A 21724-nucleotide genomic window follows, 5' to 3' on the forward strand; every position below is an offset into this window, starting at 1 on the left:
GTTCGGCAGCTGACTCTCACAAATATTTTACTTTTTTCTTTTCCCTTTTTTTTTTTTTCTTTAAACCTCATTGACTATGAGATGGTTTCTGAAGCCTGTTGTGTGTTAAATCTTTGCTGCACAAACTGTTCTTTCTATTCACTCCTCTGGTCCTGCCTGTGTAATTGTGTTGTGTGACATGAGACACATAATTAATGGCTTCATGGTGCTCAGTCTTATTTAATCATTACCAAAATCTTTCTATTTTGTTTTGTAACTGATAACATTTGAAAAGATTTATTTTGACCTTGCATAGAGAAGAATCAAGTATGCTTTTTTTTCCACCAGGTGCTCCCTCTCTCTATCTCTTTCTTTAAAATGTGTCAATTGAAACACTTGATTGAAGAACATAGCAGCTTGAGGATAATACCTTGCCGTGTTGCTTCAGTCTTGCAGAGGGCTCGCTAAGCCTTGGCTCCCTCGGGACTTGAGGATGTGTGATGTTGTGCGCACACTGAGTGATATTGACGTACACTGCCAACATACACCTTTCACATTGTGCAAAGGGCACAGAGCTTTTCTCAGACTGTGGGTCACAATAGGAGGTGGGCCATGCTCTGGTAGCCCATAAAATCTCCTACCAGGTATTTGAATTTAGGAATTAGGAATCTAGGTACAGACATAATGAAACAACTTAACCTCTCAATAACTGGCATCAAACTGCGTCTCAGCAGAATACCACACTATACACTACTGCCATCCTGAAGCATAGCTATCTTGCATTAATATAAGAAGCAGGTAACTACATCACACCACACATTAACCAGATCAGTGTATTTTAAAACAAAACAAAAGACTGGTACAGTGGCTACTGCTGCGCTTGCCTTTTGATTGTCCGACCATCACTCTACTATATTGGACTTATATAGCAGAGCACCATGTCCATGACTATAATATTATAGTCACAAAGGCATTAGTGGAGGCACGTTCACTGAAAATCATGTAAAATGAATATAGAATGGCTGAATGCTTGCATTAAAATAACACACTATGATTTACATTATGGACAAAACATGCAAGGTTAGTGCTCACTGACCTCATGAATTATTGGTGGGAGGAATTTTAAAACCACTCTTAATGCACCTTTAAACCGGCCAACCCACAGGGGACCTCAGGGTTCCTGTCTGTCTCACTGATGCTTATTGACTTGAGCTGAACCTCTCACGCCCTGCACACGGCACTTTGCAAGTCGTGTCATAAACATAACGCTCTATTCAGATTGATTGTGATCTATCGGAGCTGCCAACTGCGATCACCACAAAGATGTCTGCAAAACAGGGGATCCTGCAATGCAGTAGTTTCAGAGCAGGTGGAGAAACAATATTCCCAACATTGTTAGTATGTGAGATCTACAGACAGCACAGTGCGCTTTTATTATCCTCACTCTTACTTGTACTGACTGGGAAATAAATACATACTTTATTTTGGCTCTTATTGAAACACTAGTCTCATACTGTAATCTATACAAAATATTAAATATGTAAATATCAAAGCAAACTGTAAACAAAATGCACATTTGGTTTGGGAGATTAACCTGTGACTTAACTGAAGCATGAAGTTATTAAATCATCCACATGTCTCATGTGCTTCAGCACTGACTCCTCAGGTCGCAGCCTAAAATCTAAGATTATCCAAAGTACAATGACTGAGTTTTTTTTGTTTGTTTGTTTTGTTTTCCTAACACAATCTGGTATGTTTTTTTATTTTGGCTCCATGATCCATAAATCTTAAAATGTATATATTTTAAAATTTAAATTTCGTTTTTTGTTAAATTTAGGTAATAGATGCCTAATTTATTTTTGGATCAAACAGAGGTGAGAACTTTTACATAGCTACCCTTATTACATGGCACCATGTTGGGTTTTCCCAGGCAACAATTCACTGCAACAAAACTTTTATGGAAAAAGCAACTTTTTTTTGGTTTAGAATTAACTGGAGAATTGTATTTTAATTATCTGAATAATGTGCTGATTGCAAATTGTAGAACAGACGATAACCGACAGGATGCTTGTGTAAGTTATCACTGATATTATTATTATTATTATTATCATTATGGTTTTCCTATCATTAAGAAATACGTTTGGGGTTTTTTTTTTTGTTGTTGTTGTTGCTGAATTCTCCTCAGCAGCACTTGCTTGTTGCTTTGATTCATTTTGGAACATCCTTCTGCCTAATTCAGCTCTAATCATTTGTTGGCATTAATGGTCCAAACTCTTGCTGAAGGGTTTCTGACAGAACTGTGCTATTTTCAGTTGCTTTTCAGAATCTCGATGGAGCAGCTCATGCTTTACAGTACTAATGTGTCCCAGGCTGCTGTCATTTTAGTGACATGAAAATTTTGAATAAGTTGCTGTATGCATGAATGGAGAGGAAAGCTATGCACAACCATAGACTGTAAATAAAGATGGAGGTTGCCTCTGTGACGTCACCCATATGGTTTCTGTAGCACGGTGTTGAAGCTCAGAGTGGGCTGCTCCACCATTGCCATATTGGCAGTGCCTGACTCTGCCTAACTCTTGGCTAATCCAAAAATAGATAAAGAGATAGGGCACGTACGGAGTTCAGCTCACCAGCCTGTCACTTAAAGCGGCCACGCCCTAAATTATACATAATTTTAAGCCTCAATAAAACGTGTTTATTTCTGCGGCAGAGTTGCACATTTCAGCATGGGAGTCTTCGAGGGACTGACTCACTTTTGGAGCCAGACTCTAGGGGTTATTAGAGGAACTGTAGTTTTTGGCAATTGTGTGTTGACTTCATTTTTCAACCCCTGAAGTTGGTGCTTTTGCACAACACTAAGAGACTAATTATTTATAATCACATTTGTTATCAAAATCAAGAAAGAAAAGCTGTTGGACAACTAGCTAAAAGATTTGCTTACAGTGGAAAAATATAAATAAGAAAATAAACCCTCACCTACTTGTCTGACTTAAGCACCTAAACTTTGTACTGCCTTGTCTTAGCCACAAGCTATTGCTTGTTTCTAGTGGTTCTCCTTTTCACATAATTGCAGAGACCAGGTCCATTATAGGTATCTGAGAATAGATTTAATCACAATTCAGTGTCTTTTTTTCTTTTCTTTTTTTTTTAGGTCAGTGCACCACTCCAAATGATACCCAAATAATTCATCTTACAAAACCACTAAACAGACTAAATGTGTTACAACATCAAACAACGACAAAAATAGCATCTCAAAGGAGTGTGATTTTGGTTTTGCTTGTTATGGAATTTGTCACCTACATTTTCTAATCAAGGATGCCAGGTTTGTGTGTTTCATGCAGTATTCAACTTCCAAGGTCCCACTTTGGTCAGACAGTAAACGCCAACATGAAAAGAATTAAAAAAGTGAAATGCATTTGACTTTTGCTGTTTGTTATTGTATTGTCCAACAACGGCATTTTGATGTCCCCATAAATCACATGCCAATTGAACACATCTGTGAGGGAAAACCAGCTTTTAATATGATTATATTCTAGTTAGTATTATGGTGTCCAGAGGTACAATCATTTCATTGAGTGCCCAGAGCATAATTCACTCAAGGACAGAACCAAAGAGGACAGCTTTGTAGAAAGCTCGGGATTACCAGGATGTATGAAATGAGTGAGCTTTCTCACTTGCCAATGGTGGTTTATTTAACTTTTTAATTGCTATTCTCAACAAACAGGATTTAGGCACTTAACGTGATCCTTTCTGTCTGGCTAAACAAACTTCAAACCATCCATCCACCCATTATCTATATCGCTTATCCATACAGGGTCTGGATTGGGGCTGGATTGGGCTGACATTGGGCGAGGGAGGGGTACACTCTGGACAGGATGCCAGTCCATCGCACTGAAATCAACCAGTATGAAAATAACATAAAATTACACCAGCAAGGTTCCACAGAATTAACAAAGCAGACAAGCATCTAGCAGATCTGAAGAATGTGCCATGACCTCCCTCCTGGCAATCTGCAAAACCCTCTGACAATAAAAAAAATAAAATAAAAAAAATTGGTGAGGAAAATATGAGTGGGATCAGCACAGATTCAGTATTATTGATTTGTATGTGTGTTTACCCGTGTGGAGGACTTGGGCGGGAACATGGTCAGAGCTGAATGCAGTAAATCCTGAGCAGGTCAAGGTTTAGTGGATGCCTGAATAAGCCTAAGGACCTTCCTCCAAAAGGCGAGGTATAATGAGTTCTTAAGTGCATCCACTGAGTGTGCTGAAGAAAGTGGACCAAGGTGACAACACAAAAAAAGACTGTAAATAAAATTCAAACCAGAGGCCACATCACATTTCTATGGCAACTTTTTAGCTTTATCTTATTTTATGCCTTCATTTGCAGATTGAGAATCAGTGCTATCATCCAGTGTCTTTACATTTTATTCAGCTAATGCAGGTAATCCAAATTCCTAGATTAACATGATTTATTGTTGGACGTCTTTCAGGCTTTGGATTGAGGCCAAGATATTGTGTAATTGTGTTATTTTTAATGCACCACTGAGGACAGAGTGTACAATATCTGTATTGTACATTTACCACACATATTTATTTCTTATGCACTTCTCACAGACTTACTGTATAGTCTTGCAGTCGCACACTCAAGCCAATCATTTATCATGGCACTATTGTTTAAACCCCAAATTATTACATTGTTTTGACACTTACAGGTGAGCTCATGTTCTCTATGTATGTTATTTGGCCCAACTAGCGTGCTTCTTGTTTAGCAACAGCAACCTAATACATACATATACAGATGGTTGATTTAAAGGCTATTTTGCGTATTCATACCCAATAAAGCTCTAGTTTCAAACTAAATCTTTTCCCAAACACTCTTCTTCCTCTGTAGATCAAATGAGAAAATGAATCTATCTGTATCTTCCTGATGCAAATTACATGATGTTTTGTGCCCTTGCGTGTACATAAAAAAGCCTGGGTACATTGTGTTCATCACAAAGCCAAGGCAAGCATCTGATATACAGGGAAATATATTCAGCTGTGCACATGTGTGTATGTTTATTTCACTGAATTTTACACTTCAAGCACTCACCTCAATCTTTGTCTCTAAAGTTGATTCCTTTCAATCCCACCTTCTTCTTGATGACTTGCTTCCCCTTTGACAGAACCGGAGGCAGAAAACATTAGGAATACCTTCTCAGTACTGAGTTGCACCAGCATTGCACCATCTGTCTCTCAGTATGTCAAGGCGTAAAAGTGCCTGTCTCCTCCTTTCCATCTACACCCTCCTTTCATGACTGAAGTGCATTTAATAGCAGATACAAACAGTGCATACTGTAGATTTGGGGTGAACAGGTGACCTTCTGTGCATTGCTTTTCACTAGCCGTGGGTTGCTGATGAGTTTCAGTGGACCATTACTAAGAAGACCCCATTGAGTGTAATTATATGAGTTTTAAATAGTAATGAATGCATCAGACAACACAGCATACTGGTTTGCCAAATGAGCCATTTGTGTGGTGTATCAGGGTCAGGTATGTTCCTTGCAAACAAAATTTGGACCACAGCTTTGACCCTACAATATGTGTAGTCACCAGTCAAAGAAGAATATATATATATATATTTTAAATTTGATAGAAGTTTAGAAATGAAAAACTGCTTCCAAACAGGTTTTGGACAACACAGAAACACAAAAAATCCCATGCTCTAAGGGGAGATAGAAGCAGCTTGATTTATTTTTTTCTCTGTGAAATGAAATGTTAGCAACAGATTCTCAACATTGCAAACACAAATAAACCGAATGACCAAATAGGCTTGCATGTAATTTATCTACTCTACTCTGCTGGTCACTGGGCTGCTGTGAGGCCTACGTATAAATAGAAACTAATCTGTAACCTCATCTGAGAGCTGTGTAGCGGAGCACAGCAGTGCCCCGTGGCAGGTATTGGGCTGACATGATATGGCGAGGATGTGTTGTATTTGAGCATGTCCGATTGTGTTGGAGCTGTCATCACCTGCTCTGCCTGAGCTTGTAACTATCCTGAGGCCAGCGTGCCAGGTCACCGTCACACAGCTTTCTCATTTGTGAAGGGGTTGGGAGATGTTTTTGGTGTACTGCAGGTAGGAACATTACATAGTGCTACATAGAGATCTGTGACTATTTATTCATTTGGTTTTATTTCACACAGTAGGTTGCTGTTGGGAATGGAGTCAAAGGAACAGATGTGGTTCAGTAACTCCCTCAAAACCAGAAAACAGAGAGATGCATCTACAACAATTATGGTTAGAAATTTAGAAACTGGAAACCAGATGCCCATACGGATTAGCTTCCAATCTGATTCCAAATAGTGCTTGTCACAAGTATAGTCACACATTGATTGGTCTCTCATTCACAGGGAAATTGTTGCTTTCACTATCAATTTTTCAGGTTTACATGCGTAAATTACAGGTTTTACTGCCTGTTTTTTGTGGCTGATTATTTCCAGATGAACATTTCAAATAAAATATGATCACTTTAATCTCAGCATGTGAGGTATACCATTTGTGCACAAATGGCCCACAGTCAAGGATTCTGTCACTATCACTTCAGTGTAGGTGCTGGCATCTTTGCATGTTATTACCTCGCATTTACATAAAGTATGTAGTCAGGGTATTGTTTGCCTGTGTGGCATCTTCCTGATGCTGAATAAGGGAACCCTTTTTAAAATATCTTAAGACCTTTGCTATCAGGAAGCAGCAGCATGATAAAGCTGGCAGGGCTGATGGCTGATCTACTTTGATTGCAAAGGCTCATCACAGCAGTGTGGAGAATGCATTAATTCCTCCCAGAGATCACCGGCTGTCATAAATAAAGACAATTAGCAGTGCTTTGAACATGATCCTATACCAGCTCCCATTCTACCCTCATCAAATTCCCATGCATATAATCATTAATTTATGAAACAGGCCAGGCAACGGCCTCCCTTTCTTTTTGTTCACTAGCCAACACTGTTCACTTTCACTAACAGACTGGAGGAACTAGACATGAATGGTATTCCAAAAAAAAAATATCACAACATTTTCTAGGACAGCTGAAATGCTCTCAGCCTTTGGGAAGAAGCAGGTGATGGGATATGCAGTTAGATAATAAAATGGATTTAGCTGGCTTTCTTTGGCAACGCGTGTTGTGAGGCATTCATGTAGTGTTTGATTCATTCTTCTTAGCTGTTAATACTAAAAAACAAACAAAAAACTACATTGTTCTAATGCTTTGGACTTTTATAGCTGATTGCAGGGATGTAAGAACTTCAAGGAAATCTGAAACAAAGACAGATTAAAGTTCCACATTGTAACTAACGTTGTAACACAGAAATAGCCTCAGAGCACTCAGTGTTAACGTCTGTACCTGATGTTGATTAGTTTCCATCTTAGTTTCAGTCAATATTTTGTGATTTGACTTTTGTTAGTTTTTGTCAAAGAAAGAGATTTTTGTCTTGCATGACAAATTTTTATGTCTCAGTTTTTGAATATTTTGAGGCTACAGGTGTCAGCATCTCTGTTGTGTACAGTTACCATGGTTACAGGTGTCCTTCCTGTCTATTGTGAGGTTAGTGATTCTTCAGACTGCTCTCTCTCTCTCTCTCTCTCTCTCTCTTTCTCTGTTGTTCCTGCTCACCTAGCATTACCGCAGCTAGCAACAAGCTGTGCCCTCTGCAGAGCAGCGAAGCATTCAGAAGCAAGATTCACTCACTTCCTCACTAAAATACTGTTCACTGCCTGAGTTGAACTTAGGAGGAGAAGCCAAACTGTTGGATAAACTAGCGATATTTCTCTAACAAACATCAAGAAGAGGATTTAGGTGGTTGGCTCCAGACATTCATTTTTTAATTTACTTATTTACTTTTACTAATTTACTTATAAATGTTGACATGCTAGCCTGCAGGTTTTCATAATTTTTTTTTCATAGTATAGTGATTATTGTTTAGTTTTCATATTTGTTGACCTGATAAGTGATTCATTTCATCATAGTTCTCATTTTTAAACTTTTTCAAAATTATTATTATTTTTTTTCCCAGTCTAGTTTGAGTCATTTTGTCCTGAAAAATTGATTGTCTATCGATATTTTTTGTCATAGTTTCATTTACAAAATCAACACTGTGAACCATGGGTCAAACAGCAGGGATGTCACGATACTGGAATTTTGGTAGTCGGTACCAGTACCCTTGAAATGCCACGATACTCAATACCAAATTTGATAGCACAGCAAAAACAGAAAACAACAGAGGCTGCTGCACACACAGCATGCTAACACACATGCATGCATGCACACACGCACGTGCACACACCTCCATATAGTCAGCATCCAAGCAATAGTTTAAACTGACAAGGGGACAGACCTGGCGTGAAAAAGTCAGCGTTAGATTTAAACAGACCTAACAGTGATGCCTGTAGCCTGCTAATGTTGTGGGCAGCCAGCTCGTGATATGAGCTGTCGCTCTGTTAGCATAAACAAGATAATGTTAGCGTAAACAAGATAACATTAGCCTACACTCGCTATCATTGTCCTTCCTGAACATTGTAAGTAGAGTGCTGTTACAACAGATGCAAGCTGTCACAATTCATAAGCAAGAACAGAAACATTTCAGGATGTAAACATGATGACATGTTAATATAAAGCTAACAACTGCACCTCACTCACCCTGAACTCTGAGAGTCTAGAGATCTGGACTTCTGTCTTTAACCTGCTTGGATAAGTTTGAGCTGTTTCCTCCTGTGGCAAAGTTTGCATACTGGCTTTCGGTTGTCTATAACTTGTCTCTGATGATACATGTCAAATACAAAATATACATCAGTCATGGTGTGTCTTTATTTGCACCAGTCACCATGGACCTGTTGCTGGACCTGAACTTGCTGCTGTCATTTCACCCATCGCTGTTAGTGTTTACTGCACCTCTCTTCTTCTTCTCTCTGAGATTACACTTGTAGCGTTATTATATTGATCTTGTCAGTCCTGGAAGGGTCATATCTCTGGTACCTACAACATCTATGGTACCTACAGTACTGTAGAAAAACTAGTACCATCACATTTTCAGAATTTTGACACCGACTTGGTATCGAAGTATCGGCTCTTGTGACATCCCTGTTGAACAGTGGCTTTACCCTCCTACATTCTTAATATGCTAAATGGAGTGAAGCCCTTTTACTTATACCACTCCCAGCTATTACACCAACACACACACACACACACACACACAAACATCTGTCAAGCACACCAACTGTGGCCAAGACAGAGATTACCACACCAATAGCCAGCCCAGTAAAACACACAAACCCTAACAGTGTGAGAGGCTTAAAAAGTTTGAAGGAGAAGAAAGTGTGCAGGGGTCTCAGTGCATGGCCCCATTTCTAATACTGTGGGGAGCAACAGTTGCTGACAGTTACCTTGAAGGTCTGTTGAGGTCTGAGAGGATCCAGATATGTCACCATCACAATATATTTTCTCCTCACTATCCCCTGTTGGGAGTGAAAAAAGAAAGAATCATGCCCTGTTGAGGACCTTAAGAGACACTGAAAGTCTTACTTTAACTGATGGCTCGGTCAGGGCATGGTGCTGCTGCAGAGCATTTGATGAAGTGAAAATCACATAGACCAAAAGAAAACATTCACCAAAGTTAGCAAAGTTAGTGCATGTACAAGAATGTGATCGCTATTTAGTTAATGAAATAATTTCCAAATTAAGGTACATTAATCAGTAACTCTAGATAATCTGTCTCTAAATAATAAATGAGCCATTCACTTTTTACCTTACAGAATATTTACCTTCATTCTGCATTGCAATGATTTCATAATACAAACGGTAGATCAAAATACATTTAATCAGAAATTGTCCTTATAAGAAAAGTTTTGAATAGATATCACTGTTTACTGGTTGATAAAGACATTTATATACCATAAACCACATCCATTTGACTGGCATAATTTTCATTTCATTGCCTGAAACTAAAAACAAACAATTCTTTGATGTCTATTATACATGAACATCAAACACAGACTCAGCTCCATTTCCTCTCTGACACAGAAGGGTTCTCTTTCTTTTCACAAAATGGGAAATGTTATGTCATTTCTTGGCATATACATCTGTTTGGAAGTGGAGCACAAAGGCACTGTCTATAAAATGAAGTGTTGTTTGATCATAATGAGATGTTTGTGTCGAGCCGTGACAGTTGCAGTGATTTGGTTTTTATCTTTTGTTTTATTATTTCTGATATCATATTCCAGGAGTTGATTGAGAATGCATGCTCTTTTATTCAGCTCTACTGCAGCAGCCACACACAAACATAGCTGGAACTGTTCACTACGACTTCTCTTTCACCCTCACTGTTCAATCAATGTGTGCTCAATATCATCAATATGTTAAGAAGGTTCTTCACTCCTGAAAAAAAGAAGTGAATGGCCCAGACCACAGACAAGGCCACTATCATTTATTGTCACCGGGTGGCAGGGGCTGGAGAGTGTCACCATGACAAGTCAGAGAAATACCAACCTGCAGCTGGTAAGCACCACTTTGACTCACTTCCTAATGTATGTCTGCTTGTGCAAAATAACCCCCCATCTCTCTAAAATCTTTGTGCATTTTGAGAGAAATTAAAATGTTTTAAATATGTTTCAGGTTTATACATCTTAGCACTGAAACTATCCTTATTAGAGAAACAGACCAATCTTTTAAGAAATGCTACACTGCACTCAATAAGTCCTCCAATCTAGGTCGCTTGTCCCTGCCTTTGGATATGACCCATAGGAGTGTACAGGTGGCAGGCGTGCCGGACCTTCACCAACATAGAAACAATAATATGGTGGCAGACATATTGGACATTTGCGGTCAGTGGTAACAATAATAAACACATGATTAAGATGGAACACATTTTGTTATTACTCGGCTTGGTTAGGTTTAGGAAAATATGGTGGTTTGAGTTAAAAGCATTGTCATTAATGGGCTGGAGCATATCTGGTGGTTCACTTCTTATTAGAAGAACAGTGATAGTGATAGTGATCAACTTTCATTTCTGGTAAATTATGGGGTGCCCCAGGGGCCTACACTAGGACTACTGTAATTCTTGTTATACCTTTTGTTTTGAGAGCCACAGTGGTGAGGTTGTCCAATTTTACTCCTACTATTTAAGAAATATTGATCCACTCCAGAGTTGAGATTTACAGTTACTGAAATATGTGCTTTGGGCTGCAGTGGTCTCCTGACATGCTTAAATCAGAAAATAAGTCAAAATTGTAGGAGGGCAAAAAATTGGAGGAAGGAGCCAAAGTCACAAACCAAAACCAAAAAAAGACCATATCACTCTTCTTTTAATGCTGTTGAACCGACTGCTAGTTACTTCCAGGATTGTTTTTATGATGATTCTAAAAACGCATTTTTATTAAATTGTATTAACTCCTGTGTTGTACTGGTTTTGTAAATTCTGCACTAAATACTGTGTAAATACTTTGTTTTACATCTACTTTTGTATTTTGTCTATCTGATCTTAAATTCAGCTTTTGTGTCTTTTTGCTGTTTCCTGTCTTACTCTCTCACTTTTAACTGTTTTATGCTGTTCTGTAGCCCAGGTTTTGGTAATAAGTAAGATAGAAATACACTTAAAATGTAGTAACAGTGGAGGTTGAAAAAGAACTTAAATGTCCAGCACATTCTGACAGTATATGGAGGCTTGTGTCACACAGTCTTAGGTTAATCATATAAAGGGAGCTGCTAAAACCAGCTTCTTGCTTGAGGCCAAGAAAACAAGGACAGTCTTTTCAGATCTCTAAAATCAACACTGACACGAGTGCATGCTTTTTACACTTTGCTGACTCTCTGCACCATTGGTATTCCTTGCACTCGACCCTAAAGGGATATAAATCTGAACGCTAGTTTATGCACTTTCAAAAATACCACCAAAAACCAGAAACAACAGCCAGAGGTTTACCTGACCCCAATATCTTACAAAACTAAGGTGATGAAACCTGTGGTGTGAGAGCTGACGAAATGGTAATGGAAGTGAAAACCTTGGATGATTTCTGTGATAAGGTTACATTCCGTGCTTTTGTGCCATTACATGGTCAAACTCTGTAAAGCAGAATGGAAGGATACCATCTTTAAATGTTTCAGCTCCCTAACTTGCATTAAATGCTTTCATAACTCTGAAGGTTTAGGATGAAAACGAAGTCAACTGCATGGCAATCACTTCAGTCCTCTCATGCAATGAAAGACAGATGTCATTTTGGAAAAATTGTTGACGAAGATAAACCTAATGCAGAGTAAAATTGCAAAGTAATGCAGTTAAAATATGCATCTGCTCAATACCTGTAATGAAGGCTGTATTTTTTTATTTACAAACCAATGTAGAACCAGCAGATATGTCATACTTTTCTAGGATTAAGGAACAAGATGGTGATACAACAGGTACTGGCTTTGTACCAGCTCAATGACCAAAGTCCCTATAATCCTAGTAAAGAACGCCCTCATGAGTATTGTGGCTTTAATACAATGGATAGCAGCGCTTGTCTACTGATTAAAGAGTTTGCTTCAAAGTAGTAGTATACTCATAGGGATTAAAATGGTGACCAGCAAGAACAGCCTCCTGGTTACCACTTGAGTTGGCATGGCAACTGTGCAGCCGGCAAAACAATAGAACATACAGTACATTAATAAGATTGAAATGTATGCATATTGAGCAGCAAAGAATTTCACATAATATTGCATGCATCTTTCCTTTTCTTCCACATTTCATAAGATTTCCGGTGAAATAGCTCCTGCAGTACAAAACTCAGCACTTGTCATTAACTCCACTGAGCACAGAGGATGCCACATGCTCATTATGGAACAACAGACATGACCACATCCGCAGAGATCACTTCCTTTATCACATAGAAAAATTGTATCTACAACATGTGCATCATGTGCATAATATTTGTATTCTAACATTTGTTAAAGCTATACTTTCATTCTGCAGGGATTGTTATGACTATTGCACTTAACTGATATAATAAACTCATCCATCTGTTGAAATGGACTTTTGAATACAGTCATCACAGGGCAAAGCGAGACAGAAATCTAAAAAAGTAAATGCATCGTCCTTCTCTCCTGTACATCAAATACGGGGTTGTCTGTTCATGATAATAATGCTTATGCATTGAGAAATACAGTCTTGCACATTTTTAATGGCACTTTCTATCCAGTGGGTATCTTTGCCTGCATGGTTTTCCTTCAGAATGACCTAAAGAACATTCATATGGAAATTAAATGCTGCCAATAAAAAGCTGAATAAATGGGTGTCAGGGTGGCCTAATGGTTTGACACATCCAGTGATTAATTTAATCCATACAAAAGCAAATGCTGTGATGTTGTCCACTTTGATATGAGTTGAGTATGATCAAATTAATGCTTCTTCAAGTGAAAAGTATTGTTTTCATTTGAATGTTTTAACGGGGGGTGTAATTGACAGCATGTTACAACCTGCATTTATATAAGTCATGGTTCTGGTCCTTGAATATGACTGACTGAGATGCATTTAAAGCTGCTGTAAAATACTCTATAAACACACCTGTTACCACATTACATCAGTATTATTATTGCACCAGTGATAGGACAAAAATGGGAATTGTCACCGCAATCTTAGTGGCACCCAACTTAACCAAGAGAAGATGCTGGAGCTTCTGGCAAAGTGTGATGTCCAGTGCACCAGCAAAGACGAGCACTAACAGAACTGAACACTACTTCAGCAACTACACAATAAATGATGATATCCAGATAAACATTAATAATCTCCCCAGTCTCTGAGCATGCTTTCCACTGTGTCTGTGTGTTGCATAGCAACCATTCGGCTAAATGTCGCTGAAGAACAACATTACTTGGCAGAACAATGATTATTTGTTATGAATAAATTACTGCATTTTTTGCAAATTTTATGAAACATTGTCAGTTGTATGTGGTAACCGTTTTCTTTGAGCAATAATATTGTACTGAAGCACAAGTTTTCTAAAAGGTAACAGCTAATAGTTTTGTACTTGACTTGCAGTAATTTCTATTCTTTATATCCAGAGAAAACATACATCAAGGGGAAGTTTAAGTGACAGTTTTGAAGCAAAAAACTGCATTTTTCAAAAAAGATCTCGCTAAACCTTCCTCCTCTGGGTGCAGCACTGTTATAATGCATCAGCAAACCCTGCTGAACCTGTGGCTGCATCTGCACTGATTAAAGCTTAAAAGCAAAGTTTCAGTAAAATTCATACCCACAATGACCACAGACCAGTTCATCATCTCTGTATCATTGGTATAAACAAGTTGACACGAAACCAAAATGTTAAGAGGAATCAATATGCAAGCATCACACCGTGAAACATTACATTTGTCACATTTGTTATTTAACCCTCATTTACAGCTTATTCATAACCTCTGACACTGCGAAAGTCAAATTCTTGACATGGCTGAAACTGAGCCGAATATATTGTCTGCAATGGCAACACATGGTAGTCACCAAAGTTCATTTGCATATTAATTTGAAGACAGATGCTACTTGGTCGTTCTGCTGTATGAACAGAGCCGAGAGTTGGTGTGCACTCTTGCCAGTCCGGCTGGAATAGTGTTTACTATACTGTATCCTTACAAACACAACACAGATTTCTTTATTTGGAGGATTTAGCTGTTAGCCCAGCTTGTTTTCATGTTGAATTTCTGCACAGCTTTAATTCATCAGACTTCATGGGTTTTTCTTTCTAACTAAAATATACTGAGGTGTTGGGTTTCAGTAAATAATATACAGTCTTCCTGTGAGTCTGTAACCTCAACTGAAATGCCGTGCTGCTGATGTGCACACTGAGACCAAACCTAATGCTGATGCTAACACTATAATCAAGTTTAAAATGATAGGATTCTGTCTTGTGTTCATTTCAAGACAATATTTTTTTTTTCCTGCATATCAGGAACTACTACTATGATCTGAGCCACAGCTTAATTTGGATGGTAATTTTCATTAACAGAAGATCCAGCATTCATTTATTAGAATCAGTTCAGAGCAGCTATTTATGTGCCATTGATAATCTCCCTGATGTAAAATTACTACTGGCAAATTACACTTTGATTGTCACAGTGTAAAAGTACTCATAATTTAGAAACATGGTCCTTGTGAATGTTATTCCATGATACATTATATTATTGAATTATTTTTACTAATGTGGTTGAGTAGCATCGTATTTTAGAAGCTGATCGCATGTTTTGCTTGTGAAGTCTTAATCTGGAAAATAATTTGTACCTGAAGTTATCAAAGACATGTAATGGAGTAAAAACTGTAAAAAAAAAAAAATTGTATAAAAAGATTAATTCAATCATTTGTACTACAGTACAAATAATTACAATACAGTAACTACAGTATTTCAGTAGATGTGCCTAGATACATTTCACCAATGCCATTTACTATACAGCGTGAAATCTGCCTTGCAATATAGATGCAGAGAACTGAAATGACTGTTTGCTCACTCCACTTTTGTCTATGTCTTGCTCACCCTCCTCCTCCTCTTCCCCCTCCTCCTCCCATTTCCCGCTTTCTTTGATTTTCCCCAGAACTTATTACATTAGCGTCTGACCGTGCCACATCATGCTGTGGATGAAGTGGAAGATGGTGGTAGACTCCCTGCGTGGACGGAGAAGGAGGCTGCCCTGTTCCCTCTGGTTCCTCTTGCTGTTCGCTGCTGGAGGTCTGGTTCTCTTCATCCACCAGCAGGATCTGTCAGAGATGGTACAGCAGCAAGGCCCAGGTGAGTGTCTTGCCCTCAAATGGCATATAGTAAGGTGCAATCAGAAAGGATATTAAGATGATACTTGTACTGGTGCTTTCCCAACTGGCAAAGATGTTTTGTTCCAGTACTAACCTTATTAACTCAGGCCCATTTTTGTCCCTTCTCTGCAGTGTGTAAAAGGGGGTGACAATTTAAATTCAGTTCTGTTTTTTTTTTGTTTGTTTGTTTTTTTTTATTTACACATTTCAGCCAGAAATGCCCTCAAAAACATGATAAACACAACAGAGTTTACATCTTCTACAGCTGCAGCACAGCCCTGCAAAATATGTGGTGAATGCCCTCCACCCTGTCAGCTCATTAGGATGCCTTTGATAGTTTCTATTAACAAAATTAACAATTGTATTATTAATGTGATTAGAAAAATAGATTCTTAAATATTAGTTTTTACCTTTTGTTGCACAAAACAGTTGGAATTTGTTTTGTGACATTGCTGTGTGAAACAAATAATTTTTTTAACTAATAGGTGTCTTTGCTCCTCAAAAAACAAGCTCCCTAAAAAGATTTGAGGGATTTGAAAGGATTTGGATTCGATAAGCGGATTCGAAATTAGTTTCAGATACGATAAAATGCTGAACCCCGACTCTACCCTCAGCTGCGGCTGCTCAGTTGCAAGTTTCTATCATCGCAGCTAAACAGATAGATCGATAGATACATACATACATACACACAAACAAGCAGAGCTAGTTAATCCAGTTCTCCACACTGGGTTAAGAGTCACTGCTGCAGAGGCTGATTGAGACAGACTGTAGCTGCGATTATGACTGTACTCATGGGACATTACACCTTTGGCCGCAGCTCTTGCTGACTGTGGCTGTAGCCGTGGCTTTGCTTTGGTTTTTATGATCATGGCTGTGACACACACACTACATGCGGGGTGTGTGTGTGTGCAATGAGATGACATGGTTGTCCTGACTGAGTGTTGTATTGAAGCTACTGTATACCTGAACTCCTATGGTGTACTGCCAATGCATCTGTCATATCCGATAGAAGCACCACAGGTTCAAATCCCATGTGGCTTAACAGTGCTTTCTTGGCTAATATTCATAATAAAGAGTAGCTACAGTACAGCTTCTTTAGCCACATTCATAGCACCAGAGATTCAACCACATATGGAGCCAAAGCCACATCCTCAGTAGCCATATCCACAGCCAGGCAGAGCAGCTACAGCTGTTTCTTATAGCCAGTGACTGTATATTATATGAGCCTGGCCTTTTGAAAAGAGTAATCAGCATTAAATGCATAATGCAAGTATATTAGTATCTGTAAAGTGTTACCTCACATTCATTTGGTGTCATAAAAAAACAAAATATTGCAAAAAATCCACAAAACTATATTTTTTTTTTCTTTGCACACATAATCACATAAAGTTTATTCATTAAAAATAGCTTTATAATGTGTCTGCCTCCTTGAATTTGAAAGTTGACAGCTCCCCAGTCCACTGCCTAACAGTAACATAGCAGACAAGACTAAAGCTATGTCAACACTACTAGGTTTTCATTTTAAAATGCATCACTTCTGCTACATTTTCGCTTCCTGTCCGGAGATCGTTTTTATTTTAAAATGCTGTTTTCAAAGGAAAATGTAGAAGTGTGGATGTAGCCTAAGTCTGTTTTAACCGTTGACCATGAATACTGTTTTGGCAGCCACATAAGACGCAGAACACTGGCAAATCGTAACATCGGCTTGTGTCTCTCAGACATAGCTTCTGATGTTAGCATTAGCAAGCCAGATAAGAGCCGAAAAACAGTGTTGTATAGAGAGTTATTCCTCTGCTGTGGCAGTGAACACAACATTTGGGCCCACCAATGACCATTACTGTTACATCAACCATGATGAGCAACAGGGCTGTGGCCGTGTACTGACGCTCCCCCTCAGACACACACACACACTGTTAGCTCAGCTACAGCACAGACATCCACGGTGACTCTCTCAAAGAGACATAAATGTGCGTCTATAGTGACTGTCACAGCTCTGCCAGACTCCTTGTCTTTCCAGTGGAGAAAAGTAAAGTGTGACAGTAGCTTTTCATGGTTGGTTAGTTTTGGCTCTTTCCATGCCTCTTACAATCATTGCTCCATCACTCCTCACTCATAGTAAAATTTGATGTGACGTAACCCATTTACGTATTATGTTTGCAAAATGTACAGTATAAATCCATAAAGCCAGATATTTTAGCTTAATTAGTTTAATCCTAACACACATATACACAGATATGAAAGCACACAATCACACAGAAACAATTACACTAATGTATGCACACAAAAACAAAAGTGCCAAAACGTCTGTGGACACACACGTGCATCATGCACAGACACACAGACAGACATTAACACAGGTGAGCCAGTGCATGTATGGCAATGAATAGTAATGCACATGTAAGCACACCAAAGCCTTCTGAAGGTACACATAAGCACATGCTTTACTTCCTGTAAATATACAAGCAGGTGATTAATGCACATGCATGCATAAAAGCAATCATACAACACAAGCAATTACAGCACACATACACACAAAAACACATGCTGGATGCACAAATACATCTACACACACGTGTGCCAGTACACCTGGTTACCTCTAAACACGGGATGCGCCTGCTACAGGGAATACACAGACTACGTATAACATGTCACTTTAGCAACCAAAGAAAAAGAGAAAATAGTGTGTGTGTGTGTGTGTGTGTGTGTGTGTGTGTTATTAGATATTATTCGGTGTGTGTTGAATCCAGGTTTAATCAGAAAACATTTGCTCCCCAAAAACAGCCCCTTTCATTCCAGCTCGGTGGCCTCATGGTCAGAGTCTCTTCGTGATAGAGAGAGGCCGTACATTCAATTTTCAAATGAGTCAAACCTTTGTCCTCATAAAGAGACCCAGTGTGCTCCTGCTCAGCTCTCAGCATTTAGGAGATTGGGGTTTAAGCAGCCGTGATGGACGAGTGTCCTGAGCATGTAAAACTAAGCTGCTTCATGTCTCAGAAACAAGAGATCAGCTGCTTGCTTATGTGCCTCTTTGGCTTGTTCTACATTTCCACCTACATGAGAGAAGCATTAGCTGCATGCTGCTGCTGCTGTAGGACATGCACCCTGACTTTGACTTCAACTCAAATCTTTGTTTGTAGACATCAGGGACTCATTGGTGATAGTCATCTCATTTTGATTTCAGAAACAACTTTTTTTTTTAATCTAGTCTTTTTGGATTAAACTCTTGAACAACCATAATGTAGTTCACAGGTGATATGTGAATGTTTTTACCTGTGATAAATCAGGGAGCAAAGAAACAAGTCGATGTCGGCTTGTGATGATCAAAGAACAAGCTGATGAACTGGTCCAGCTGGCTCTCTGGAGATAAAACCCTCATCAGCAGAGTCAGAGAAGCTGCAATCCACTGAGTATCGCCACTACAGTGTGTCAACAGCACTGTGAATCATTATGAATATCAGAGCAGTGTCACACTCCACAGCAATAAGAGCCACTTAGCCAGAGTGGAATCCCTCCAAACCTCTAATATTCCCCTGATTGTCAGATGCTTTCAGGCACGGTGTCAGGTGAAAAAAAGGCCATTCACAGTGATGCAGCCACGTAGGACACACTGGAGCACATCACATCACAACCATTATTTAATATTCATGACAAATATCAGAGTAAGACCTGCATGAGGTTCTGAGTAGTTGGTTCATGCATTCAAACTTGATCTTTTCATTTTTACAATTTTCACGTGTATCCAGAACCAGATGCAACCGCAAAATCAGGTATGAAAGTCTGAGCATTGAGTTTTAACCTGAAATCTCTGCTGAGCTTGGGACGTTCTTTCTTTTTGTGCTTTATTTACATGGATAAAATGAAAGTAAAAGGATGATGAACCTGGTTGCCTGAACTTTGGCCACCCCACATGGATCCCGGGAGGAAAAGAACCGACTGAACCTTGACTTTTCTCTATTATCTATTATCATTAATTTCATTAATTTCAGTAATGATAATGTTGTGCTCAATAAAGTGTTTGCTGAGATCTGGAAACACAGTGACATCACTGGTCCAGTGGACCAACAAGAACATATCTATGCCAATATGTAAATATCTTTAAAATGGTTATTCATACATTTATATAAATGATTACACATTAACAATCGTAAATTTCACTGAAAGTTTCATTATGCACTTTGAAAATGTACTAAGAGTATTTTATTCTGATACTATGAACAGAATTAAGACAGCAGATAAGGATCCAATTCAAGTAAACCTCTGATTTAATATTACGCATTTCTTAAGTCAAGGCAAGCACGAATGACAACAGTTAAAAAGATGACGTATGGTTTTCAGAAGAACCAGATGTCCTCCTTTTTAGTTTGTGTGGGCTTTTCTTTGAAAGTCTTAGTTACTGCATGATGGAAACAGGTCTTCATCTTTTGAGGCCCTCCGCACTTTCCACTCCCACACGCTGCTTTTAATGTCTTAAGCAAAACTTCTGTGTCCAGTTTAGGAGTTATACGATGGATGATAGAAGAAAAGAAGGAAAATTGACTTGAAAAAGCTTTAATGCCTTTCTCTTTTCTCCAGCAAAAGTTGTCTCTTTTTGGCAGCTACATTGTTGTTTTGTAGTGCAGGTATTTAGCATTTGTTTGTTTAAACACAGGGAAAACGCTTGCATCAAGGGAAGTTTCTCATAACAATAGACCTGCAGAAGACGTCAAAAGATTGACAAAAAGACGCAGTATGTACTGCATAACTACAATATGCAATCCCACACTCCCTCGAGCTTTGACTTCCAGGCAGTGTTTCACTCCTGGCCATTTCCAACTGTTATAATCTCACAAAGTTTTACTGTAAGTGAATACTCACCACCTCTTACTGAACATCAGACTATCTGCACCGTAGCAGCTTGTTCTCTCTTGGCATAGAAACTACCTGATTGGTAAAAGCCAGGACACAATATACTCCAGAGGAACCCTATGGCACATTTATCTTAACTGCCATAGCAATCTGCACAAACTGCCTCCTGACTATCAGAGGGATCTTTCATCTGGCGCTCACACTGATCTGCCAGTATGTTGAGGTAATTATTCTAGTGCTGCGTGTTTCTGTGAATTTCATGGCTCTGCAAACTGCAAATTGATTTTATTATTCACGTACTGTATATAAAATGAGACTATTTTTTAACTTGCATTAACTCAGAAGAAAGCAAGCTGAGATGTTATTCATCAGCAAAGAGGATGTGGATATTCTGATTTTAGGGCTGCATTTAATTAATTTTGATTCAGTCATACTGTCTAGCTGATTGTCCAACTCTCTCCTAGAACTTAACATATAGGAGAGATTTTGTTGGGAACTAATCAGAATACTGCAACTTTTTTTGATACTTACAGTAATGAATAAAGCATCCTATGCATTTTCATCTTAAATGCTTAACTAATGAGATAATCGGCCTGATAAACACATCAGGCACATTCATAGAATCACACATTTTATGCTTTGTTTTAATAAAAATATTTATTCAATTCAATATTCTTAGTCCTCCTCTGAGTATATGTAGGATTTCATTTTGTTTAAAATGTAAATAGATTTGTCTTGAAGAGGAGACCTGGGGAGCATATTACACACTGTCTAATTTATGGATTTTCTTCAGTTAAGCCCTTAAGTTCATTCTACTGTTTAAACTATTTGTTTTTGTCAAATCATTTCTGGTATCAAAATGTCAAAATCCGTCTCTTCTCCTGCAGACCCTGACTATGTCGATTTCCTTCTTGGCTTCATTTTGTGTAACATAAGGACTAAGAAGTTAGCTTACCCTTCCAGAAACAAAATATTGCACAAATTGATTTTTTTTTTACCAATGATACCTCTATATGAAATCTTAGGGGATCACCAAAGTTATTATACTTCATCCTGCAGGGACATGAATGTATGTGCCTTATTTAATGGAAATCCATCCA

General features: G+C 38.5%; 1 protein-coding gene across 1 annotated transcript in view; it reads left to right on the forward strand.

The window, feature by feature from the left end:
- Positions 1 to 21724, forward strand: part of LOC139628094 (carbohydrate sulfotransferase 8-like) — a 163761-nt gene that overhangs the window by 23635 nt on the left and 118402 nt on the right. The window contains exon 2 of the mRNA XM_071489456.1: positions 15566 to 15759. Within this exon, the coding sequence (XP_071345557.1) occupies positions 15600 to 15759 (160 nt within the window). The 5' untranslated portion in view covers positions 15566 to 15599. The remainder of the gene's footprint in view (positions 1 to 15565; positions 15760 to 21724) is intronic.

This window comes from Trachinotus anak, unplaced genomic scaffold (genome assembly GCF_046630095.1).
Source record: "Trachinotus anak isolate AG129_WGS33_773 ecotype Australia unplaced genomic scaffold, CSIRO_AGI_Tana_v1 ptg000011l, whole genome shotgun sequence".
In the NCBI taxonomy this organism is placed as follows: domain Eukaryota; kingdom Metazoa; phylum Chordata; class Actinopteri; order Carangiformes; family Carangidae; genus Trachinotus; species Trachinotus anak.